The sequence below is a fragment of the Trichomycterus rosablanca genome, chromosome 24 (genome assembly GCF_030014385.1).
Source record: "Trichomycterus rosablanca isolate fTriRos1 chromosome 24, fTriRos1.hap1, whole genome shotgun sequence".
NCBI classification, from domain to species: domain Eukaryota; kingdom Metazoa; phylum Chordata; class Actinopteri; order Siluriformes; family Trichomycteridae; genus Trichomycterus; species Trichomycterus rosablanca.
This window is the reverse complement of record NC_086011.1, coordinates 15,012,525-15,032,951: the sequence shown is the minus strand read 5'-3', so window position 1 is coordinate 15,032,951 and position 20,427 is coordinate 15,012,525. Positions and strand designations below refer to the sequence as shown.

General features: G+C 41.2%; 2 protein-coding genes across 4 annotated transcripts; both read left to right on the top strand.

The window, feature by feature from the left end:
* The first annotated feature begins 825 nt into the window (after positions 1–825).
* On the top strand, positions 826–4,445 carry LOC134301771 (ubiquitin-conjugating enzyme E2 J2). 2 transcript variants are annotated; one of them, XM_062986632.1, is made up of 7 exons: positions 826–951; positions 2,146–2,276; positions 2,430–2,470; positions 2,574–2,676; positions 2,763–2,901; positions 2,993–3,073; positions 3,437–4,445. In XM_062986632.1, the coding sequence occupies exons 2-7, from the start codon at positions 2,146–2,148 to the stop codon at positions 3,719–3,721; spliced, it is 780 nt and encodes a 259-aa protein (XP_062842702.1). In that variant the 5' UTR covers positions 826–951; the 3' UTR covers positions 3,722–4,445. The 2 variants fall into 2 exon arrangements, with proteins under 2 accessions (XP_062842702.1, XP_062842703.1); XM_062986633.1 differs by lacking the exon at positions 826–951 and adding an exon at positions 1,160–1,179.
* Positions 4,446–6,298: 1,853 nt separating this feature from the next.
* Positions 6,299–18,925, top strand: hipk1b (homeodomain interacting protein kinase 1b). 2 transcript variants are annotated; one of them, XM_062986412.1, is made up of 18 exons: positions 6,299–6,345; positions 6,484–6,580; positions 8,041–8,708; positions 10,902–11,275; positions 11,377–11,500; positions 11,596–11,715; positions 11,841–11,927; positions 12,015–12,199; positions 12,464–12,614; positions 12,757–12,943; positions 13,079–13,197; positions 13,478–13,612; positions 15,804–15,961; positions 16,091–16,228; positions 16,394–16,522; positions 16,628–16,833; positions 17,082–17,200; positions 17,321–18,925. In XM_062986412.1, the coding sequence occupies exons 3-18, from the start codon at positions 8,043–8,045 to the stop codon at positions 17,717–17,719; spliced, it is 3,297 nt and encodes a 1,098-aa protein (XP_062842482.1). In that variant the 5' UTR covers positions 6,299–6,345; positions 6,484–6,580; positions 8,041–8,042; the 3' UTR covers positions 17,720–18,925. The 2 variants fall into 2 exon arrangements, with proteins under 2 accessions (XP_062842482.1, XP_062842483.1); XM_062986413.1 differs by lacking the exon at positions 13,478–13,612.
* The last annotated feature ends 1,502 nt before the right edge of the window (positions 18,926–20,427 follow it).

Sequence of the window (20,427 nt, the reverse complement as noted above, 5' to 3'; positions counted from 1 at the left end):
GATTCTGCGCTGGTCACTGGAGTTTCTTTAAAACCTAGGTTTGAATACATGTCGTTATAGATCTTTTTTGTGTACAGGGCCACAGTCATGCTGGAACAGGAAAGGCCCTAGAAGCATATTTGGATAAGTAAATAAGAAGCATATAATTTCCTTTATATAATTGATTTTTTCATACACCTCTTAGACATTGTTGTGGCTGAAAGACATGCATTAAAAAATAAGAAGGGGTGTTCCAATACTTTCCAGTACTTTTGACCACATGACCCTTTTTGGTATGGTTCGATTTTTGGTCCCTGGTCATCAAGAGTAACTGAAATATAATAGCATACATGTCATACAAGTGCATTTAAAAAAAAATCAACAGGTTACAGATTACAAAATACTGTATTTTTGCAACCACATGCAGTGATGCAAGGAGTCATGTATTAAATATTTAGAGTTGGTTAAAATACCTTGATGCCACAGTTACAAAAGCCATTGTTTAAGATTGTGATGTATAGTGTAAAAATAATACTGTTGGACATGTAGTATAAAGGTTGGAATCATAAATAAATCGCACTGTTTTAAGAAACCAAAACTGTGTAAAATAAAATCCCCAAGCTTCCCTTTAAACTCACGTGATTTCGCTTTCGGTAATGAACGCACAGGTCATGTGGTCAAACACCAGTAACTTACACCCGTTTTTAAACAAGTCCCGCCTCCTGCTTAGGGATTGGCGTGTAGCTGAACACATTGATAAAACTAGCAAATCAACGGCAAGGTTGTGTGCATAAGCCAATCCTATCAAAGAGGTGAGGTTTGTCTGAAAAGGATTGGGAAAGAAAATCCCTTCTGACAGGGGCGTGATGTAAACACCGCGTTTGGCTAACATATTAGCCAAGAGGATACCGCGGCATATAAACGTCTTGTCAGATATCAAATATTCATTTTTCGCGTGTATTTAACTGAGAGGTAGGTATCTATTACGGGATATTGTAAATCTGTTATTAATTATTACAAGAAGGACCGTTTGTAAGATACCGGGGTGATGTTAGCCTCTCTGGCTAACCCAGTTAGCTAAAGGGTCTTACTGACGTTAGCTAAGATGCTAAGAGGCAGACAACCGAAATTCACTAGTAGCCAAGCAGAATGTCAGAAAAGGATTAAATCATTAACTTGACATTTAAGTTATTTGTTATTGTACGTAAACTCTTTTAAATATGAAACTATCCACATTTACTAGCTAGCACGGAAATAACGTAGATTAAGCAGCAGTGTTTATTAATACAGACAGGCTGCGTTATAACCAACATACTTACGTACTAAATAGTATGTGATATAACTTAGGGTCATTACTTTTATTGTATACTGCTTAGAATAATAGTACGCGACGCCAATCTCAGCCAAAGAGACCAGATACAGTTTCGAGGAAAGGACAGTAAACTTATTATTATTATTTTTATTAAATTTTCACTTTTATGAAACGTTTTTGAACCCCTTATTTTTACCAAATAAGATTTTTGGTTGGTATTTAGGTGAAATGTAGTCAGCTACTTAAAGGTCTTTGTAAAAATATAGAAAATACTAATTGTGGGATGTAAAACACCCTATTTTGCAGCCAGTTAGGGGTCTTTTAATCCTTGTTTAGAGAATTTTATCCACATAACACATGTATGTTACGAAATATTCAGGCCATTCATCCCTATACATTGGGATGCTACATTTTGTCAAGAATATTTTTGGTAATTGTGGCCAGAGGTTTTATTTTTCTTCGTCAGTCAGTTCACAGCACTTGTTTTTGAAATGTATGTTACAGAATTTTCAGCTTATCTAAATGTTTAACACATTTGAGAGTAAATGAGTAAATTTTTTCTCAGATAAACCGTCAAACAGGCCATTTGCTGCCATATGAGGCTTCGCTTCAAACAGGCCTTTCTGTCCAGCATGTGTGGTTTTATCTGATACTTTTTTTTAGTTTTCCAGTCCAGACTGAAAATTTCAAAAAACTTTTTCAAACCATTTGTCAGTTTTGAGAAGTTAAATGAATGAATGGTTGTTGAACACTGGCATGTAGTTAAGAGTCAAACAATTTAGTATCCACAGTCAACTGACAATTAAACGCAGTAATCTACAGATATTACATCTAGAACATGTCCTATATTTCAGATGAACAACAACGGAAATAAGAGGGCACCGACAACAGCAACACAGCGCCTTAAACAGGATTACCTCCGGATAAAGAAAGACCCTGTGCCTTACATCTGCGCTGAACCACTTCCATCGAATATACTAGAATGGTACTATATCCGTCCATCCTTCTGTTTACTGCAGGCCCTGCAGACATTTTATGATAACATGAAAGTTTGTGAATTGAATAGTTTGATACAGGCATACAAAATGCATTTATGCTATGCTGAAATATATTGTACTTTTTGATCCTTGATTCCTAGGCATTATGTTGTTCGGGGACCAGAGAAAACTCCATATGAGGGTAACCTATCAGACTTTTGCGTTCAGGTCATGTATAGTCAAGATCATGTATGCTCATCAAGTAAAAGAAGTATAAACTTGAACTGTTTTCCTCTTCCTTTCAGGGGGATACTATCATGGAAAACTTGTATTCCCACGAGAATTTCCCTTCAAACCACCTAGTATATACATGATCACACCAAATGGGAGATTTAAATGCAACACAAGGCAAGACTCATTGAACAATATTAAAACCTTTTTCAATAATAACTGCACCCCTTTGTATATATTTATTTCTGTATATTGTCTTCCAGATTATGCCTTTCCATAACCGACTTTCATCCGGACACGTGGAACCCTGCCTGGTCGGTCTCCACCATTCTCACTGGGCTGTTAAGTTTCATGGTAGAGAAAGGCCCCACACTGGGAAGCATTGAGACATCAGATTACACTGTAAGTACCATGGCTCACAACACTTACCATGTAAGTAATGAAAGTAATGAAGCCTTGTATACACTTTAACTCAAAATAATTCTGTTCTCAGAAAAGACAGCTATCTGCACAGAGTCTGGCCTTTAATTTGAAGGACAAAACCTTCTGTGAACTGTTTCCAGACGTCGTTGAGGTAAGTCTTCAATAAAACTTCTCAGGTTCTTATCTTACTGGTGTTTTTATGATACTTGTTAAACGCTCTATTTAAGTAAATTGACACATTATACAGATTATGAGGTTAATTTAATTTGTATTAGTTTACTGGTTAAAAAAAAAACGTGGCTGGATTAGATGAACGATGTATTTTTTTCTGGATTTCCAAAAAATCTCCAAAATCTAGTCATTTCCAATTCCCGGTTGTCGCTGTTTTGATCAAGAGCTGGAGCTCAGCAGTGGTGGGCTAGTGTAATAGATGTCTGCGCCACCCAAGCACTCCTAAGCTTATTCATACAACATGTTTTACCAGCTGAACTGAGCTTATCTTTCTTCTCTACAGGAGATCAAGCAAAAGCAGAGAGCCCAGGAGGAGCTCAATTCAAGACCCCAGGCTCTTCCTCTTCCAGATGTGGTGCCAGATGGAGAACAGGGTCACTATGGGCTCCCAGCACTGAATGGGCACGTGCCGTTGGGAGCAGCAGCTCCTCAGCCCGTGCCTCATCAGCAGGGTAACAGAAATCACGGACTCCTCGGAGGAGCGCTCGCAAACTTGTTTGTAATAGTTGGCTTTGCTGCCTTTGCTTACACCGTGAAGTATGTACTCAGGAGCATAACCCAGGAATAAAACAGGACACGACTGGGGCTCAACCACTCAGTGAGTACCAGGTCACCAAAGTGAGCCCACATTCCTTCCAATAAGATGACCCACCCTTCTAGGAAACCAAGGAACATCAGGGTGCTTTTGAAGAGAGTACAAGGCAGAAGACGTTGCCTAGAAATTTCTTTGTAGGTTGTCGACTATTTCTGGATTAAATAAGACAATAAATGGGAATGTTACTCTCATGCCCAATATGTGAGGCAACGTTGTCTTTTCAGATGTCGATTCAAAGGACCAGTGTTTTATCACTAAGGGTGGTAACCATAAGCAAATTCAATTAAAGAATCATTTATGTTTACCACACCTCTGTTAGCTTTTTATGGTGTTTCCTGTACTTGGTAATTGTCACTTTTTTGCTCTTTGTGCTAAGGGTTTTCAGTAGCATTATTCATAGTCATTGGGCACATTTCCCCTTTTCTCTAAACATCAAATATCTCATCTATGGCGGCTTGAAGGTGAAATGTTAGTTTTGACTTGTTTTAAAGCCAATGTTTCATTTTGAAGCAGTTATTACAAACTACTTTGGTTAGCTGAAATCTGTACATGTAATAAGAGAATGACAGATGGGGGAGGGGTAGAAGATGTGATCAGTAAATGACATTAAGATTCAAATGTTTTTGCTTATTTTGTTGTGGCAAGATATTCCTTTGCACTTTGTGAAAGTGGTTTAATTAAAAAAAACTAAACTGAATTATGTGGCATTGGTTTATTTTTGGAATCTAAAAGAAGGGGCTCGTTGGAGCATATTTCTTTCTGTTATCTTGTGATTTACTAATGCAACTGCATGCTTTGTGCTACACAGTGTGGAACTTTACCACTTAAAGTGCACTCGCATGCTATTCTACTACTATTCTTTTATTACCCTGGATACCATGCAATACATTGTTTTTCCAACCTACTCAATTTGTTAATACCACAGTGTTAAGCTCAGTTCAGTTCATCACAACTTAGTGGACAAAATAAGGAACCACGCGGCCTGGGGTCGGCCACCCCACTGAGGCTATATTTATAAATAGTTTGGGACTGACAGCCAAACAGTGTTGCAAAAAAAATGGTATGGAAAAGTAACTAAAGTAGCTTTCCTTTTAAGTCTCACACCCTTAATACACTGTTTATAAATGTGTTCAGTTTGGTAGATTTAAAACACATTCATTCTTCATTTTATTTTCATGTTTTACCACTGGTTTATCCTGGTCACTGTTGCAGTGGGATTGGTCATACTGGTGCTTTGCTTCAGTAATGCTTTGCCAGTTTTTCTCCTTCCTCTTTTATGATGCAAAGCACCTGATGAACCCTGGCTTTTAACACTATTCACTGTCAGCAGTCAGAATTTTCGTAACAAGGAAACCTATTGGCACTGTTGTCTCCGGTGCTTTGTATTAATGAAATGTTCTTTGTTCTCTTTTAGTGACTTATTTCCTTTTTTATCTTCTATTTACTGTAATCCTAGTTCTTCCATGCTTAGCATGTGAGTCAGTTAAAAGTGCTTTTCCAATTCTTGTAAGCTTACAGCTGGACCATGGATAGTGCAGGAAATAGAAATCATTTTACCAGCACGTGTTTCCAATAAAGACAGAACAAACCAGTTCCTAAACGTTTACCATAAAAAGGTAAGAGGAATTGTTTTTATAGCACGCAACATTAATGTGAACCACAAACAATGGCCATAGAAACTGGCTCACATTCCACTACAAAACATACAATCGGTCTGTTCATCGGCCGGATCGATGCATTTGAAAGGTCCTGGGGTTCCATGGTTTGAATCCCCAGCAGTGCTATTGGTCAGTTGGGCATCTACATAACAAAAAAATTAAAAACAGCATTTTACATTAAAATAAATCATTTTGGTGTTGTCCTTTATATGCAAATAGATTTCTCGATATTCTCTGTATTATTATTAATACATTTACATTTTCAGCATTTAGCAGACACCTTTATCCAAAGCGACTTACAGTACAATTACAGTATACAATCTGAGCAATTTAGGGTTAAGGGCCTTGCTCAAGGGCCCAACAGCAGCAACCTGGCAGCAGTGGGCCTTGAACCAGCGACCTTCTGATTACTAGTCCAATACCTTAACCACTAGGTTACTGCTTGCCTGCTTGCTAATGTTGTGGACTGTAGATTGTAAAATCCATACATTTCCTTGCTATCATTTTTTTCTTTTGTAAACGTTTGTAAGCATTTTTTTCACCTAATTATGACAGAAAGACCTGTTTTAGATTTTTAGTTTGTTTTGTTGCTGCTTACTGTTTAAATCTAAAGTTTCTGTCTTCTGTGCCAAGTTTGTCAGGTATGTATTATTATTATTATTGTTATTATGCAGAATATTATGATTGCTATACAGGGCCGTGGAATGAAGAAAATCATTTGTGTCTTTATGAAGACAGAATGTGTATTGTGCACCTTGTACTATTTTAATCCGTATTTTTGAATTTACATGAAATTATTGCGTGATTTTGAAAATCCTTCTTCTAGTAACAACACGCGTTTCGGGGAAAAGCCTCTGCGCATGCTCAGTATTCAGATCAGCAGGGGGGGTTGCAGGAAGCCTGAGTCAAGCAGCTGATAATCGGACTTGTGATGTTCCGGTGAGAAAAGCTGCTGTTTTCTTGGATTTACACGCGAGTTTTTAGAGTAATCTAGTTGAAAGTTGGAGCAGAACGACGTGCAGTCGTGCTGTGGTTGATGAATCGATGTTTTGTGCTGATATCGGTGTGTTTTTTTAGGTTACCGGCTCCATGTTGAACGCGAGCTAACAATGAAGGCCTAATCCGACATCTGTTGGATTTAAAGCTCTCTGCGCTGGTGGGCCTACAAACTTGGGTAAGTCATCCTCGAACCTAGATAAGGTTTTGTTTTTTGCTGCCATATTTTGTTATACAAGTATTTGTTTAACAATACTTATCGTAGTAAATTGTTCCCGTGATGTGTTTGCGAAATAGCTTTTGTGCTAGCATCTTAGACGATATAACGAGCGGCCGCATACCAAATGGCTGCTTATGCCCTATTTTGATGCACTTTATACACCATAAAATAACGGCTTTTGCGAGCTTTGTAGTGCACTAATTGAGCAGAGTAGAACGATTTGTACTTCAGCCAGTAATAGTGTGCTAACATTTCTTGATATAGGCTGAGACGCAAACGCGTACTACTGTACTAACTAGTATGCACTAGTAGTACAGCATCATTCCTAAATATCGTCCTGGGTCTGTACTAGATGTCATACTATTTAGTACTGAGGTATGTAGTTTGAGACGCGGCCTCGGATGTATTTTCGAACCAGTCTGAACTAGCTGACTGGACGTGAGGACAGATAGCCCAGCACTTTAGAGAAGGGTGTGGACGTGCTGTAGCTACTGTAAACACCAAACTCAAAGCTGGACACACTTAGTAGTCAGCTGAAGTAAAAAAAATTAACACTAGAGTCAAGTGTCAGTACTGTACTTGTATTTCACTCTTTTCGTTCCTATTTTAAAATATGCTGGGTTAAAAATATCCAAACTGCAATGTATGAAATTTGGTGCAATAGAAAGCTGTAGAGTGTCAGCCAATTTTGCAGTGCTATAAATATGTCTTTTAGCACTTGTTTTTTCTGTGCCATCTAGACAGGCCAAGTACATGGAACAGTGGCCTCTTGTCAAGGTTGGGAAGTAAAATCAAACTGTCCCTATATGCTGGAAAAAGATTTGTATGGATGCTTAAATGTAATGCCAGAACTATCAAAGAACAAGTCTGTCACAAAACGGAAGCAGCTGGAACATAGGTGACACTGTCTACTGTCGATCAAGCTTTACATCACTATAGTTCAAGAGACTGTCCTGCAAAAAGAAGCCTTATTTTTGTAGTTTTTTGGTGGTTTGATCTGGACAATGTGTGACTATATTTATTGGTGCAGACCCACTAGTTATATTTATATGTGCGCAGAAAAGTCATTAGCTGCTCCAGTTAGGAGTCACCACAGTGGGAAACTTGTCCGCGTATTTGATTTGACACAACCCTCTTTTTGATCTGGGCTTGGGACCGGCACTGAGAGTGCACTGACAAGATCACCTCCCAATAGCTAGGCTGTTTTGGTTCCCGGACATTAACCCATTATCTCAGTGCAGACGCCCGACTGGCTGACAGCACTGCTGATATTTGAATCCCTGACATACTTTGCAGAAATGATTTTCGTACATTTGCTTCTGTTATTATTATTTATCTTACAAATTCAACCACTGCAAAGTGATGACGGCGTAGTGATATGTGCATTCAGGTTGTTTCCTCCCGTTATCTCTTTACAGTCATGGCTTCGCAGCTGCAAGTCTTCTCCCCTCCGTCGGTGTCTTCCAGTGCCTTTTGCCGAGTGAAGAAGATGAAGGTGGAAAGCTGTGCGTGGGATGCCGAGGCCTATGGCTCCTACGGCTTCAACCCTGCCCCTGCTCTCCCCTTCAGCACCTCGGGCCTGGTCTTCCCTCCTGCATCCCGCTGCCAGGTGGTGGTCCGTGCCGCAGACAGTACTGGCAGCCATGCTCAGGCCCGTCGGCCATCGCACAATATCCAGGTCTCGGAGCACCATGCCTCACGCGGGCAGAGGTATGGTGTGAAGCGGAAGAACGAGGAGGTGGAACGGATGGCCGGGGGCAACAGTGGAAGCGGGAGCGTCCAGATCCTCGAGGAGCTGTCGGCTCCTGCCTTTTCTGCCCGCACAGCCGCTGTCGGTACTACGACTCAGTCCATCACCCACTCGTCAACCACCACCAAGAGCAGCAGTTCTAATTCTGAAGGCGACTACCAGCTGGTCCAGCACGAGATTCTGTGCTCCGTGTCCAGTAGCTACGAGGTACTGGAATTCTTGGGCCGGGGCACGTTTGGTCAGGTCGCTAAGTGCTGGAAGAGGGGCACCAATGAAATTGTTGCCATCAAAATTTTGAAGAACCATCCATCATACGCACGTCAAGGCCAGATTGAGGTGAGACCTTATGTTTTTGCATTTTGTACAGCTGTTTTCCCAGACCTGGTGTTGGATTTTTGCCGACGCCTGTTTTAACCTCCAAAGTAGCATAAACATGGTATAAACACACAACCCTGAAGATTTTCTTGATAGTTTTTCCCAGTTTGTTATAAAGATGAGCTGCAAGGGTTCCAGGATTAGTGCCTAGCCTATGGTTTTATGTATATTATTTTTTTGTTTATCTAGCAGTTAATGAATTTAGAGCCTTAATTGCATAACACTCAGCTAAGAACATGACAATCAGCTCTGCTGCTTGGTGCATGGCTGGTGTACAATGTTGATCAGTGCCTACTGTGAACAGCACACTGTCGTCTTGTTCTATTGTTGAATTGAGTAGAATTGAAGTTGTTACAAGCTGTCACGATGCGTGCTGTTTAGGCTAGGAATGCACAGTGGTGTATAAAGTACCGGAAGGCCATACTTGAGTAAAAGTACAAGTATCTTACCAGAAATTTACTTTGATAGAAGTAAAAGTCACCTTTTAGAATATTACTTGAGTAAAAGTATAAAAGTATCTGATGTTTAATGTACTTAAGTATCAAAAGTAATTTGATATTAAATGTACTTAAGTATTAAAAGTAGAAGTAAAAGTAAATGCTGTTAGTATAAATGGAAGCGGTCATTTTAAATATAAAGATTGTTCCTTTAAGCCTGTAAACCACCTTAACAATTAACCTGTTTTCTTCCTTTCATCTGAACATGATTTGTGCCAATTCATGATCATAATCAACTGTTCACATCACCTGTTTGAAATTATGACATTATTTAGTTGTTTTTAATCAAAATATTTGAGTAAAATAAGCTGTATTTAAATAATCTTTTTTGGGCTGTATCTACTCACTGAATGGCATGTGTTAAACAAAAAAAAAATATTGGTATTCTTACTTTAAGAAAGCACAATTTTTAACTTGAAGCCAACAGCTGAAAAATCATGAATAATAAGTTGGATAAGTTGAGTTCATGTTGAGATCATTAAAGGGTTAAAGACGTGCTGCATGTTCCTCAGCACCATGAATCTCTCCTCTACTGGTCTAATACAGAAGTTCTCCGAGGAAATATTTGTCCGTAGGTGAGTTTTTAAAAATAATGGACGTGTCTTCATGAGTTTTGCAGTCAATGAATTCCAAACAAATTTAATGATTTATGAAACGTTTTATTTGTGGTTCGAATGTAATCGGTAAAAATGGGAGGTAGATATCTGAACAATGTTAATGCTAATAATATGAAAAAACCGCTGATGCTGCAGCTTTACTTTGTTAATCATTGTTAACTTACATCAGTGTGTTGGAGCTTCTGAAATGTCCATATTTGCGTGTGTTTGGGTGAACGACGCACTTTTAGAAAACTCCGATAGCTTTTAGAGAACGTTTGCACATGCGCATTAATGTGTTTAACCACCGTCTAATTTACAAGCGCAGATTCACCAAACCAGCGTGCAGTCCGTCACACATCTCACATCATTCAACTTTCATTCTGTAGTAACGAGTAACGAATTTACATACAGCGAATGTAACGGAGTAAAAGTACACAATTTCTTTAGAAAATGTAGTGGAGTAAAAGTAAAAGTTGCCGAAAATTTTTATACTCCAGTAAAGTACAAGTACTTCAAAAAACTACTTAATTACAGTAACGAAGTATTATTACTTCGTTACGATACACCACTGGGAATGCAACATGTTTGCATTTGAGGGATGCAAGATCTTTGAGTAGTGTTCGGCTGCCTAAATTCCAGCCGCACTGAATGTGTTTTGATGAGTAGTTTAAGAAGGTTGGCTGTTAGCTACATGAAGCCATTATGAGTAAACATGTGGTTGCTGTTTAAAATCGAAACCTGCTCTCCGTTTCACGGCTCGCTAGTTGTCATGTCATTTTTCCCCACAATTACATGCTTATAACAGCACGAATCAGATTGAACTTTGAGTGCAGTGGCAAGCTGTAAAAACCATGCATCAAAGTGGTATATGTGGTAAGGGGGCAGCTTCACTCCACAGGAAACAGCACATCATCCCGCGCAACACGTATTACAAAGTGCTTGCCCTAACACCAAGTCAAAATCATATATTGGCAGTATTTTTAAGCTGAATTAATCTGCAGTTTTTACAGGGTTGCACTTATGATCACAGCTTTTTAATCAATCCTTCCATCCTGCAGGTGAGCATCCTGAACCGGCTGAGTGCTCAGAACGCAGACGAGTTCAACTTTGTGCGCTCGTACGAGTGCTTCCAGCACAAGGGCCACACCTGCCTGGTGTTCGAGATGCTTGAACAGAACCTGTACGACTTCCTAAAGCATAGCAAGTTCAGCCCGCTGCCGCTGCGCCACATCCGGCCCATCCTGCAGCAGGTGGCCACGGCGCTCATGAAGCTCAAGAGTCTGGGTCTGATCCACGCCGACCTTAAACCCGAGAACATCATGCTGGTGGATCCGGTCCGGCAGCCGTACAGGGTCAAGGTGATCGACTTCGGTTCGGCCAGCCACGTCTCCAAAGCTGTGTGCTCCACCTACCTGCAGTCACGTTACTACAGGTGAGAGGGGATTTTGGCTTATCAGTGTATGTGTTTAACACTAGTTTAGACTCACTTTAAATATTCAAGTAGTTAAGCTGTAAACATTCTGTCAACTGCAGAGCTCCTGAGATCATTCTCGGCCTGCCATTCTGTGAAGCCATTGATATGTGGTCGCTGGGCTGTGTGATCGCCGAGCTTTTCCTCGGGTGGCCGCTGTATCCCGGAGCATCTGAGTATGACCAGGTCAGATAACTTTAGTAATCGTGTCATGTCTTTATATGTAGAGCGATTAATAAATTGTTTGCTCGGATCTGATGCTGATTCGTGTGTTTCTGCAGATCCGGTACATTTCTCAGACACAGGGTTTGCCAGCAGAGTACCTGCTTAGTGCCGGCACAAAGACCAGCCGCTTCTTCCACAGGGGACCTGACTCCAGTTATCCACTCTGGAGACTGAAGGTGAAAGATTTGTGCAGTGGTTCCATGTCCCATTGTAATTAAAGCATTCATGTATTATGCAAGTGTTCAGTTGAACTGGTCTGGACTGCAGACTTAATCTTAATTTCCTTTTAATTTTTCCACAGACCCCGTCGGAGCATGAGGCAGAGATGGGCGTAAAATCCAAAGAAGCTCGAAAATACATTTTCAATTGCCTGGATGACATGATGCAGGTATTTAAAGGACAGTCTTTAAACACAAGTCTCTGCAGCTTATTTCCTTCACTGATGTTTTCATTCTTCGGTCCTTCACTCCTTCAGGTCAACCTCTCCTCGCACCTGGAGGGCACGGACATGCTGGCGGAAAAAGCCGACCGTAGGGAGTTCATAGATCTGTTGAAGAGGATGCTACGGCTCGATGCGGATAAAAGGATCACGCCCAATAAGACCCTGGCACACCCGTTCGTCACCATGAGCCATCTGCTGGACTTTCCACATAGCTCACAGTAAGTAGATGGGTGCAGTGGTTTTGGGCGGGATGGTTCTCTTCTGTTTTACACTGCCCTAGAGTCGATACGGCACATGACCAAATCCAAAACCTTTCGTGCTGTATCTGATGTGCTATATTCTGTTTCTAGTTGCACAAGGGAAGTCCGGGACAGCTTTCGCCTCTAGATGCTGAAAGCAAATATGCAAGCCTTACTGTAAATTACAATGTTAGCCACAACAGGAGTCATAAACAGTTCTTTTTTTTTTTTTTTTTTTTACAGTGTAAAGTCATGCTTCCAGAACATGGAACTGTGTAAGAGGAGAAGCAGTAGCTACGACAGTGGAAAAACTCTATTTGCTGCTAATACTGTTCCTGGCACTGCTGGCAACCTGACTGTGACCTTCAGCAGTCAGCTCAACCAGAACAACCAGGTACAACTTGCATACACGTGTACTAGATGTTCCAATTCTTCCCTGGACTAGACCCCACTGGACTGTCTCCATTTGTTCTCTTTGCATTATAACTACATCTTTAAGAACCTATTTCCCTCATCAGAACTGTGTGTCGTCTTAGGTTTCCTCCGCTGGTGGAGCAGTGCCTCTTCTTAACTACCAGCCGGCCCTTTATCAACAAGCCACTATTAACATTCCCGGCCTGGCACAGCCCAGCATCCCTCTACAGAGCCGCCCACCTCAGCTGTGTGCCCAGAGTGAGCCCTTCCAACAGACCCTCATTGTTTGTCCACCCACTACAATTCAAGGTAAGAAAGGGCATTTTTTTAAGCTATACCTTGATGTTTATATTTAAATAGCTTTTATAATTATTTAAAGGTTCCACCCAAGATTATGGGTATGAAAATAAATAAATAATATTACCATATTGTTCTCCCCTGCAGGGCTTTCATCCTCCAGCAAGTCCTCCAGCTACCCAGTCCGAATGGAAAACGGAGTTCCTGTGGTCCAGCCGAATCAGAACACCCAGCCGCTTCAGATCCAACCAGGCGTTCTTACCCAGGTAAGTGTATGTGGGACTGCATGGCTACAAAATAACCAATAAACCCTGTAGTCGATGCTTTACTGTCGAACAGAGGTGGCGGGCGTGAGGAGACGGTTATGGGTCGTCCCTCCTGGAGCAGACAGCCACCGTGCTGGTAAAGAGAGACCCACGCAGGACTCCACCACTTCACAGCGGTCACATTTCATCCTTGTTCTTTTGATCCCGAGGTAGAATAAGATCTAACCTTACCTTGCGGTTTTTTTTTTTTACCCTCCATTTGGCCAATCCTCGTTTGCAGGGTTCCTGTACACCACTGATGGTGGCCACGTTGCACCCCCAGGCGACGGGTTTGCCTGCTCAGTACCCGCTGCCCCTGGCGCTGGGCTGTGGGGCAGGAAGGTCGTCCCTCCTGGAGCAGACAGCCACCGTGCTGGTAAAGAGAGACCCACGCAGGACTCCACCACTAACACAATCATCTTTCATTCTCTCTCTTTCCCTTTGCTTCCGTCATCTGTCTTCTCTTTTCATTGTTCTACAGATTTCTATCTTGGCTCTTGTGCTTTTGTTTCTACCCTTAGGGCTGCATTAAAGACCTATTCTAGTTCTAATTCTAATTATAGACTTTCTACTCCACAAACATGAAACAGCTTATGAAATATGGACAATAAAACGATAGAACAAAGTTCTTGTCGCCATAGATGCTGATATGACAATGAAATTATCCTAATACTACCAGTTTTAGAGTTGCACTTTTAATCATAATCACTTTTAAATTCTGTTAGGAAACGTTGCTACAGTTTGCTAATGAGAGTAGAATAATATTTTATAAAAATATACTGTATATTACTGATTATGATTAATTCAATCATGCTTTGGCCTGTGCTCAGATGACGTGTTCGCCTTATCAATGCCAAAATGGTCTGCAACTTAAGAGGCCACACTAGCCCCTCTGGCATCAATGAGTCTTGGTTGACAAAAAACGTGTTGCAATTTCGTCGCTTGTCCCTCCTCTGTGGGAACTCTGCACATGGGTGAGCCTTCAAACATGTACAGCTCCTCAACAAAATGAATAGGATGCTGAGCTCTCTGTTGACCAGGTGCCCACACAGACACGATTGGCTGTGTTTGGTGGGGGGATGGTTGAAGGGGTTCATCATTGGTGCTGCAACTGCAAGCTTTGCTGGCTGGTCGAGGCCCTCAATAGTACTGCAGTATATTTTGTACACGCTACTCTGCTTCCTGTGGGACTGATTGTAAAACCAGCATTTCATATATCCACTTAATTAATAAATGTAAATAGATTAATGGTGTACTTTTTTTCCCAATAAATAAAAAATCTAGAAGGCCTTTTAGCCGTTATTGTGCAGCCCAGCTTTGTTTCTTCTCGTCTTTCTCCTGCACTTTTGCTGTATTTCTTATCTTCCTCTCCATCATTCTTTCTGGTCCATTTTCTCTCAGTGCAGGTCTGCTCCAGGCATGGGACGCATGTGCTGACTCGCCCGTTTGGCTGCTTGCCGTTTTTGTTGTGGCGTTTTTCTTCCCTTTCTTCACCCCTCCCTCTCGTCTCCCTCCCATTTCCTCTCTTCTCGAGGGAGGAAGGTCACCTTCACAGTTCAAAGACTCTTACACTCTTCCCCCATAGCCTCGCTGATCCACAGGTCATCCAGGCTTGTCTGCGGCTTTTGTTTTCCAACCAGATTCTAATCTGTTTTAACAGCTAGAGCTCCTTCCAACAGGTCACTGGACTTTGATAACCGGTTTCGCCTTTCCATTCTTTCTTTTCTTATTAAATTCTTGAAGGTTACTGCACGGCGTGCTGGTCTTGGCTTTATAACGATACAAACATGACTGTGCTTTTGCGCGCTGTGGATTGTTTTTTAGGCTTCGAAAACAAATGCTGGACTGGATGTGGATTGTTGTTTGTGCTGCGCTTTATTTGGGCTGCATTTCGTCACGCTCAAGCTGCCTGTGCATGACCCTTACATTGTACCATCTTTATATTGTTTTTTTCAGACACAGCTACTGCATTCAGATGTTTTGCTTGTTCCAGAATTATTGGCACTTTTGAAAGTGATGGGTAAAATGGCCATGAATGGATTGGAATTTATTGGGGTTAAGTCAATACCACATTGAAATTTATTTTATATATTATTATATTTTATATATTAGTAATTTCTAGCTTTTTTTTACATAATATTACCCAACCTGTAGATATGGGCTTTATTAGGCATGTTTTAGTTCATAACCACTGTCTGATGGTTCATCAGTGCACCCTTAGTGCTGCTCCCAAGCCCGATTTATAGGACGGTTGGGTCAGCAAGGACATGCAGCTTTAAAAAAAACCTGTGCCAACCTAAACATCCATACGAATGATCCGCTGTGGCATTCTCTTAACTGGAGCAGTTGAAAGAATTTCACCAAAATAAGCCAACGTGATGCTTTGACTTTATTTTTACCCATCTTTGAGAGTGTCTATAATTCTGGGGCTGACAGTAATTCTTCATATTCTCTGTTCCTCTTTTACAGATGCACCATCATGCATTGCTAACACGTTTCGTTTGTGATTCAGTATAATTAGGCTTTGCCTTATTGATTTAATAAAGCTTTTGTCTTGCCTCTTTCAGCAGGCCTGGCAGACGGGCACACAGCAGATCCTCCTGCCCTCTGCTTGGCAGCAGGTGCCAGGCATGGCCCTCCATGCTGCGGGCACAGCGCAAACACTTACCAATTCACCCCTGGAGGCCATTCTCTCAGACAGTTCTCAGCAGACGCCAGCCTGGAGGTAGGCACAGATGATATTTGATTGGCTCAACATCTGAAGTTGAGGATGTTGCCCACAGTACAACATGGCTACAATAGTAGTTGTTGTCACCTGACTATGTTGTGTAATGCTTCAAATTTTTCTTTGCAGGGCATCTCATGGTACCGTCCTTCAGCAGAACCCTCATGTTATGGACTCCGCTCAGTCTCTCAGCCGTGGCGTTTCTAATACAGCCCGGTCCTCACAAAACAAGAGAAGCCGAATTCGTTCTGTGGAAACCAACAACAGGTACATATTTTCAATTTTGTATTGTATGCTTTTGCAAGGAGGAAGCCTTGTGAAGACGGGTGGCATTTTCATTTTTTCCAGGCTAATTGAATTCTATATAATTTTGTTAAAAATAGAAGTTTGAGCAATTTAAAGTATTTAATAGATTTTTTTTATTTATGGCAGCTGTACTTCTTACCGACCGGCCCCGTCCCAGCCAATAGTGATCTCTGATACTCCAAGCCCTGCTGTTAGTGTCATTACCATCCACAGTGACTCGGAAGAGGAGGATGAGCGAAAGTTTCACCCTGCAAAGTGAGATGAATTTCTATCATTTGACTCTTTCATTAGATCAGATAAAATAGTTCAACCGTATGAAGCCGCTGTGTTTAACTGAATGTTTTTGGTAATTTTGGCTAGTTGTGGACCCAGTCAGAGAGCCAACGTCATCAGCTGTGTGACCGTCCTCGACTCCGATTCCTCCACGGCCAGTCCGCTCACCCCTCTGCCCCAGAATGGCACTCTGGGGGCTCAGTCTGCACGCCTGGCCAAGTCGTTAGCAATTGTTGCTCCCTCGCTGAAGATGCATTCAGGGGAAAGCTCAGCGTCCGCCAAAGCAGCTATGCGTGAGTAGCAAAAAAAGCATTTAACACAATTGCTGTACAGTACAAACCTGACCCAAGAAGCCCTGACCCTTGGTTGGTTTAAGTTTGGGTACGGTTGTGGTTTGTTCTGTGTTGGTTACGGTTTTAGTTTGTAGGATATGGTTTGGTCAGAAGTTATGGTTTTTCTTTATGGTGTGGCTCTTGTTTAGTTTTGTTGGTTATGGTCATTTGGGTATTGCTTTAATGTCTCTTATTGTGTGTTTTTGCAGGAATCCCACAAAATTCCTACATAAAACCTAAGAGGGCGGCCGTCCGTCAACCCTGCAGCTCAGGGGAGAGCGCAAGTCAGCAGGAACCCAGCAGATCCCAACCACTCAACCTCAGCCAGGTGAACATTAGCTCTGTGCATTCTCATTCATACACGAGTGCGCATCAAGGCAAATAGAAAATAGTAGAATACTAATATAGAGGAAAAATAATAACGCTGAATTGTCTCTGCTGTCCACAGACCACGGTCTCGTCATCTCAAGACGCCACTAGCTCATCACTGCGACGCCAGCCGACCTACCCACCCCCGTCCTCTCAGTACCGCCTTCAGGACACGGTGCCATTCGCTGGAGGACCCAGCTTGTACGCTTACCCCAGCTCTGCCCCTCACACCATGGAGCAGCTCCTCATCCATGGCTCTTCCCCCTCCATACACGCTGCACCCGCCGGCCCCTACCCACCCAGTCTGATTCCCAAAGAGCCCGTCGGAGGCATCGTCCACGGGTTGCCTACCCACTACCAACAACATTTCCCCGCACACCACTACATGGGTGTGAGCACCAGCACCACGAGAGGAGGTGGAGCCTACGGCGGCTACCAGCTCAGCCCCGCTCGGGTTCCTCAGTATCCGTACATCTGAGCGAGGCACCAAGGCAAAACAACTACACCCTTAACCATGAGACTTTTCCCTCGCCGTTGAAACTGCTGCATTTCCCTGCTCTTACCTATTTAATTGAACAGTTTTTTTGTTTTTGCCGGCCTCAGTTTGTATCCTACCTACAAGTCCTGCTATTTGTTAAGGGTTAAGTTTATTTTCTTAGTTTGAGAAAATGTGGTGTTAAAAATGATGATCTTTAGCAATAGAACACTTGAAAATGCTGACACAAAGGGACATTAGGAGCCCGGTCAAGCACGTGTTTTGTAGTTCTTGATTTTACTCTGAAAAGTTCCACACTAACTAACTAACCCTATAACCCTCGTTTAACCCTTTTAGACTTGTTTTAATGTTTTAGTGTTCTCTTTTGGTCCTTTTTTGTTTTTAGAATGTTAAGTTATCCACCCTCTTTGGTTGTCTTTTATGGGTAAATGTGTACTGAAGTGACTGAAAAGATCTGGGAGAAGAAAAAAAAAAATGTGTACGGTGCCTACGCGGCTCCATTATTTAACCCGAGACTTTAAGTGTTAGTTATTCCCAGGCCAGGTAGAAATGTAGGACGTCCGTTGTGCTGAATGCTAGATTTCGAATGATTTTATCGGTTTGTCTAGTCGTTGAAGTCCATTATTCCTCTTGAGTAGAGGACCATATGAACTGTGATCATGTTGAAGCCAATGAATATGTACTGACTTGATTTACCCTCAATGTTTTCCTCCACACAACATGTAACTGCTGATCTGTTGATCCTCAATTGATGTGCTCAATTGTATTTAGGCTCTTTTGATGATGTTTGAAAGCAATTTTGCAATGCAGAAAACTTACGACACCAAAAAAAAAAACATGAAAAAGTCTAGGGCACAGTGTTGGTGAGCTTTTTCTTGTAACGTCTTATATCTGCCTCTTTGTTTCATCGTATAATGAGCAGGATGAATTGATTCCTGACCAAGCACTGGAACAGTGTTCAGATCCTTTGCTCAGAAGCACACTGGCTGAACTGTATGGGCTTACTTGTTCTGCTCTACAATAACATTATGTGCCTTGACCTTTCCTTTCTCCATAGTTGGCGGTTGATCTTTAGACTACATTTTCACATTGATTGCCGAAGTACTGTATGCATTTTGTAATGTCAACTTGCGAACATGCATCTGAGCGCCTCTGTTGTAATGTCACCAAATAAACAACACACTTAAATTCGTTTGTTTGTTGATTTTCTTTAATGCAACTTCAGTTGTATCCTCTGACCTCTGCCTCTGATGAGAAACACAACCAAATAATTGGATATGACTAGATTTGGGGAGGGTTGCTTGAATAGAATTTAAAAAGAAATACTTATTAGCAAGGAAGAAATAGAAAGCAGTCACTAAAGGATTTGCTGGATGGCCTGGAGATGGCAGGAACAACAGCTGGCAGGTTCTAATAATGATGTAATGAAGTCACTATTGATACAAAGTCATGTCACACTTTATCCTGCCATTCCTTCCTGACCTGAGTGGCTTGGAAAACCCTTGGTTAGAATCCTAGCCCTTGGGTGTCTAAGTAGTGCCTTTGGCTGGGTCAAAACGATGTTCCTCAAGCTAAAGAGATTTTTTTAATGTTTCTTGTATTGATGGTGTGTATGTTAAAAATAATCGTCTGCGATAAATAAATGACAAAAGCCTTCAAAACCAATAGTAATAGTGTGACTTTTACCACATTTTACAGACTACACTTTCTTAAGCCCTTTGAGCCTATATTTTAATAAATTTATAGGTAAGGAACATAATAGGGACAGTGGTGCTCTGGATTATATGGGCTGTGGGATCAAATCCCAGTTTTGCTAAGCAGCTACTGTTGGTCCCCTGAGCAAGGCCCTCAACTTCAGAGACACTGTTTAATCGCTGAAACTTTGCTCCAACCCCAGCTTTCAAACAAGATGGAATCTGTGAGAAGAAGAGAATTTCACTCTACTGTACATGTGTGTATGTATATAAAACATATTACATTCTTCTAAAAGTATCAGCAAATTTCATTTAATTGATTGTAATGATGATGATGATTGAAAAGCATTTCGACCAATGGCGGGACCTACAGGTAAGGATCAAGCTGTTAAACTTTAATATTAGATTTTGATTGATTGATTTAATTTATTGATCCCCTAAGGGAAATTGCAGTGTAGCAGCAGCAATTACAGTTATTACAAACATCACACAATGACATTACAATAAGGTAGGAAAGAATAAAAATTAAGATATAAAATCTACAAAATATATAAAAAAGAAAATAGAATATAATAATTAAAAGAATATTAAACATCTAACAATAAAAACTAAAAAGTGGGGGCCTAAAGGTGCAGTTACAGACATTGTGCAATTTAAAGCTGTGCAAATAAAAACAGAACTAATATATTTAGAAGCATTTTATTGCGCCATTCATACTTATAGTAGTATTATACATGTATATTTATTTTATATTTTTCCACGTAAGTTTGGAAGTATTCAGCAATGGGATACGCAAAATACTATATACTTTATGTATTACGGTAATACACCACACGCATACTTACACTTGTTTTACGTGTATTACGGTAGTATGCACTACTACGTACTACCTCACTGCTTAGTGCTAAAGTATGTAGCGGTATGCATATCCCGAGAACACTATGTATACTGCTTAGTATGGTAGGATGCATAGTGTGTGTGTTCGTGTTTTATCTA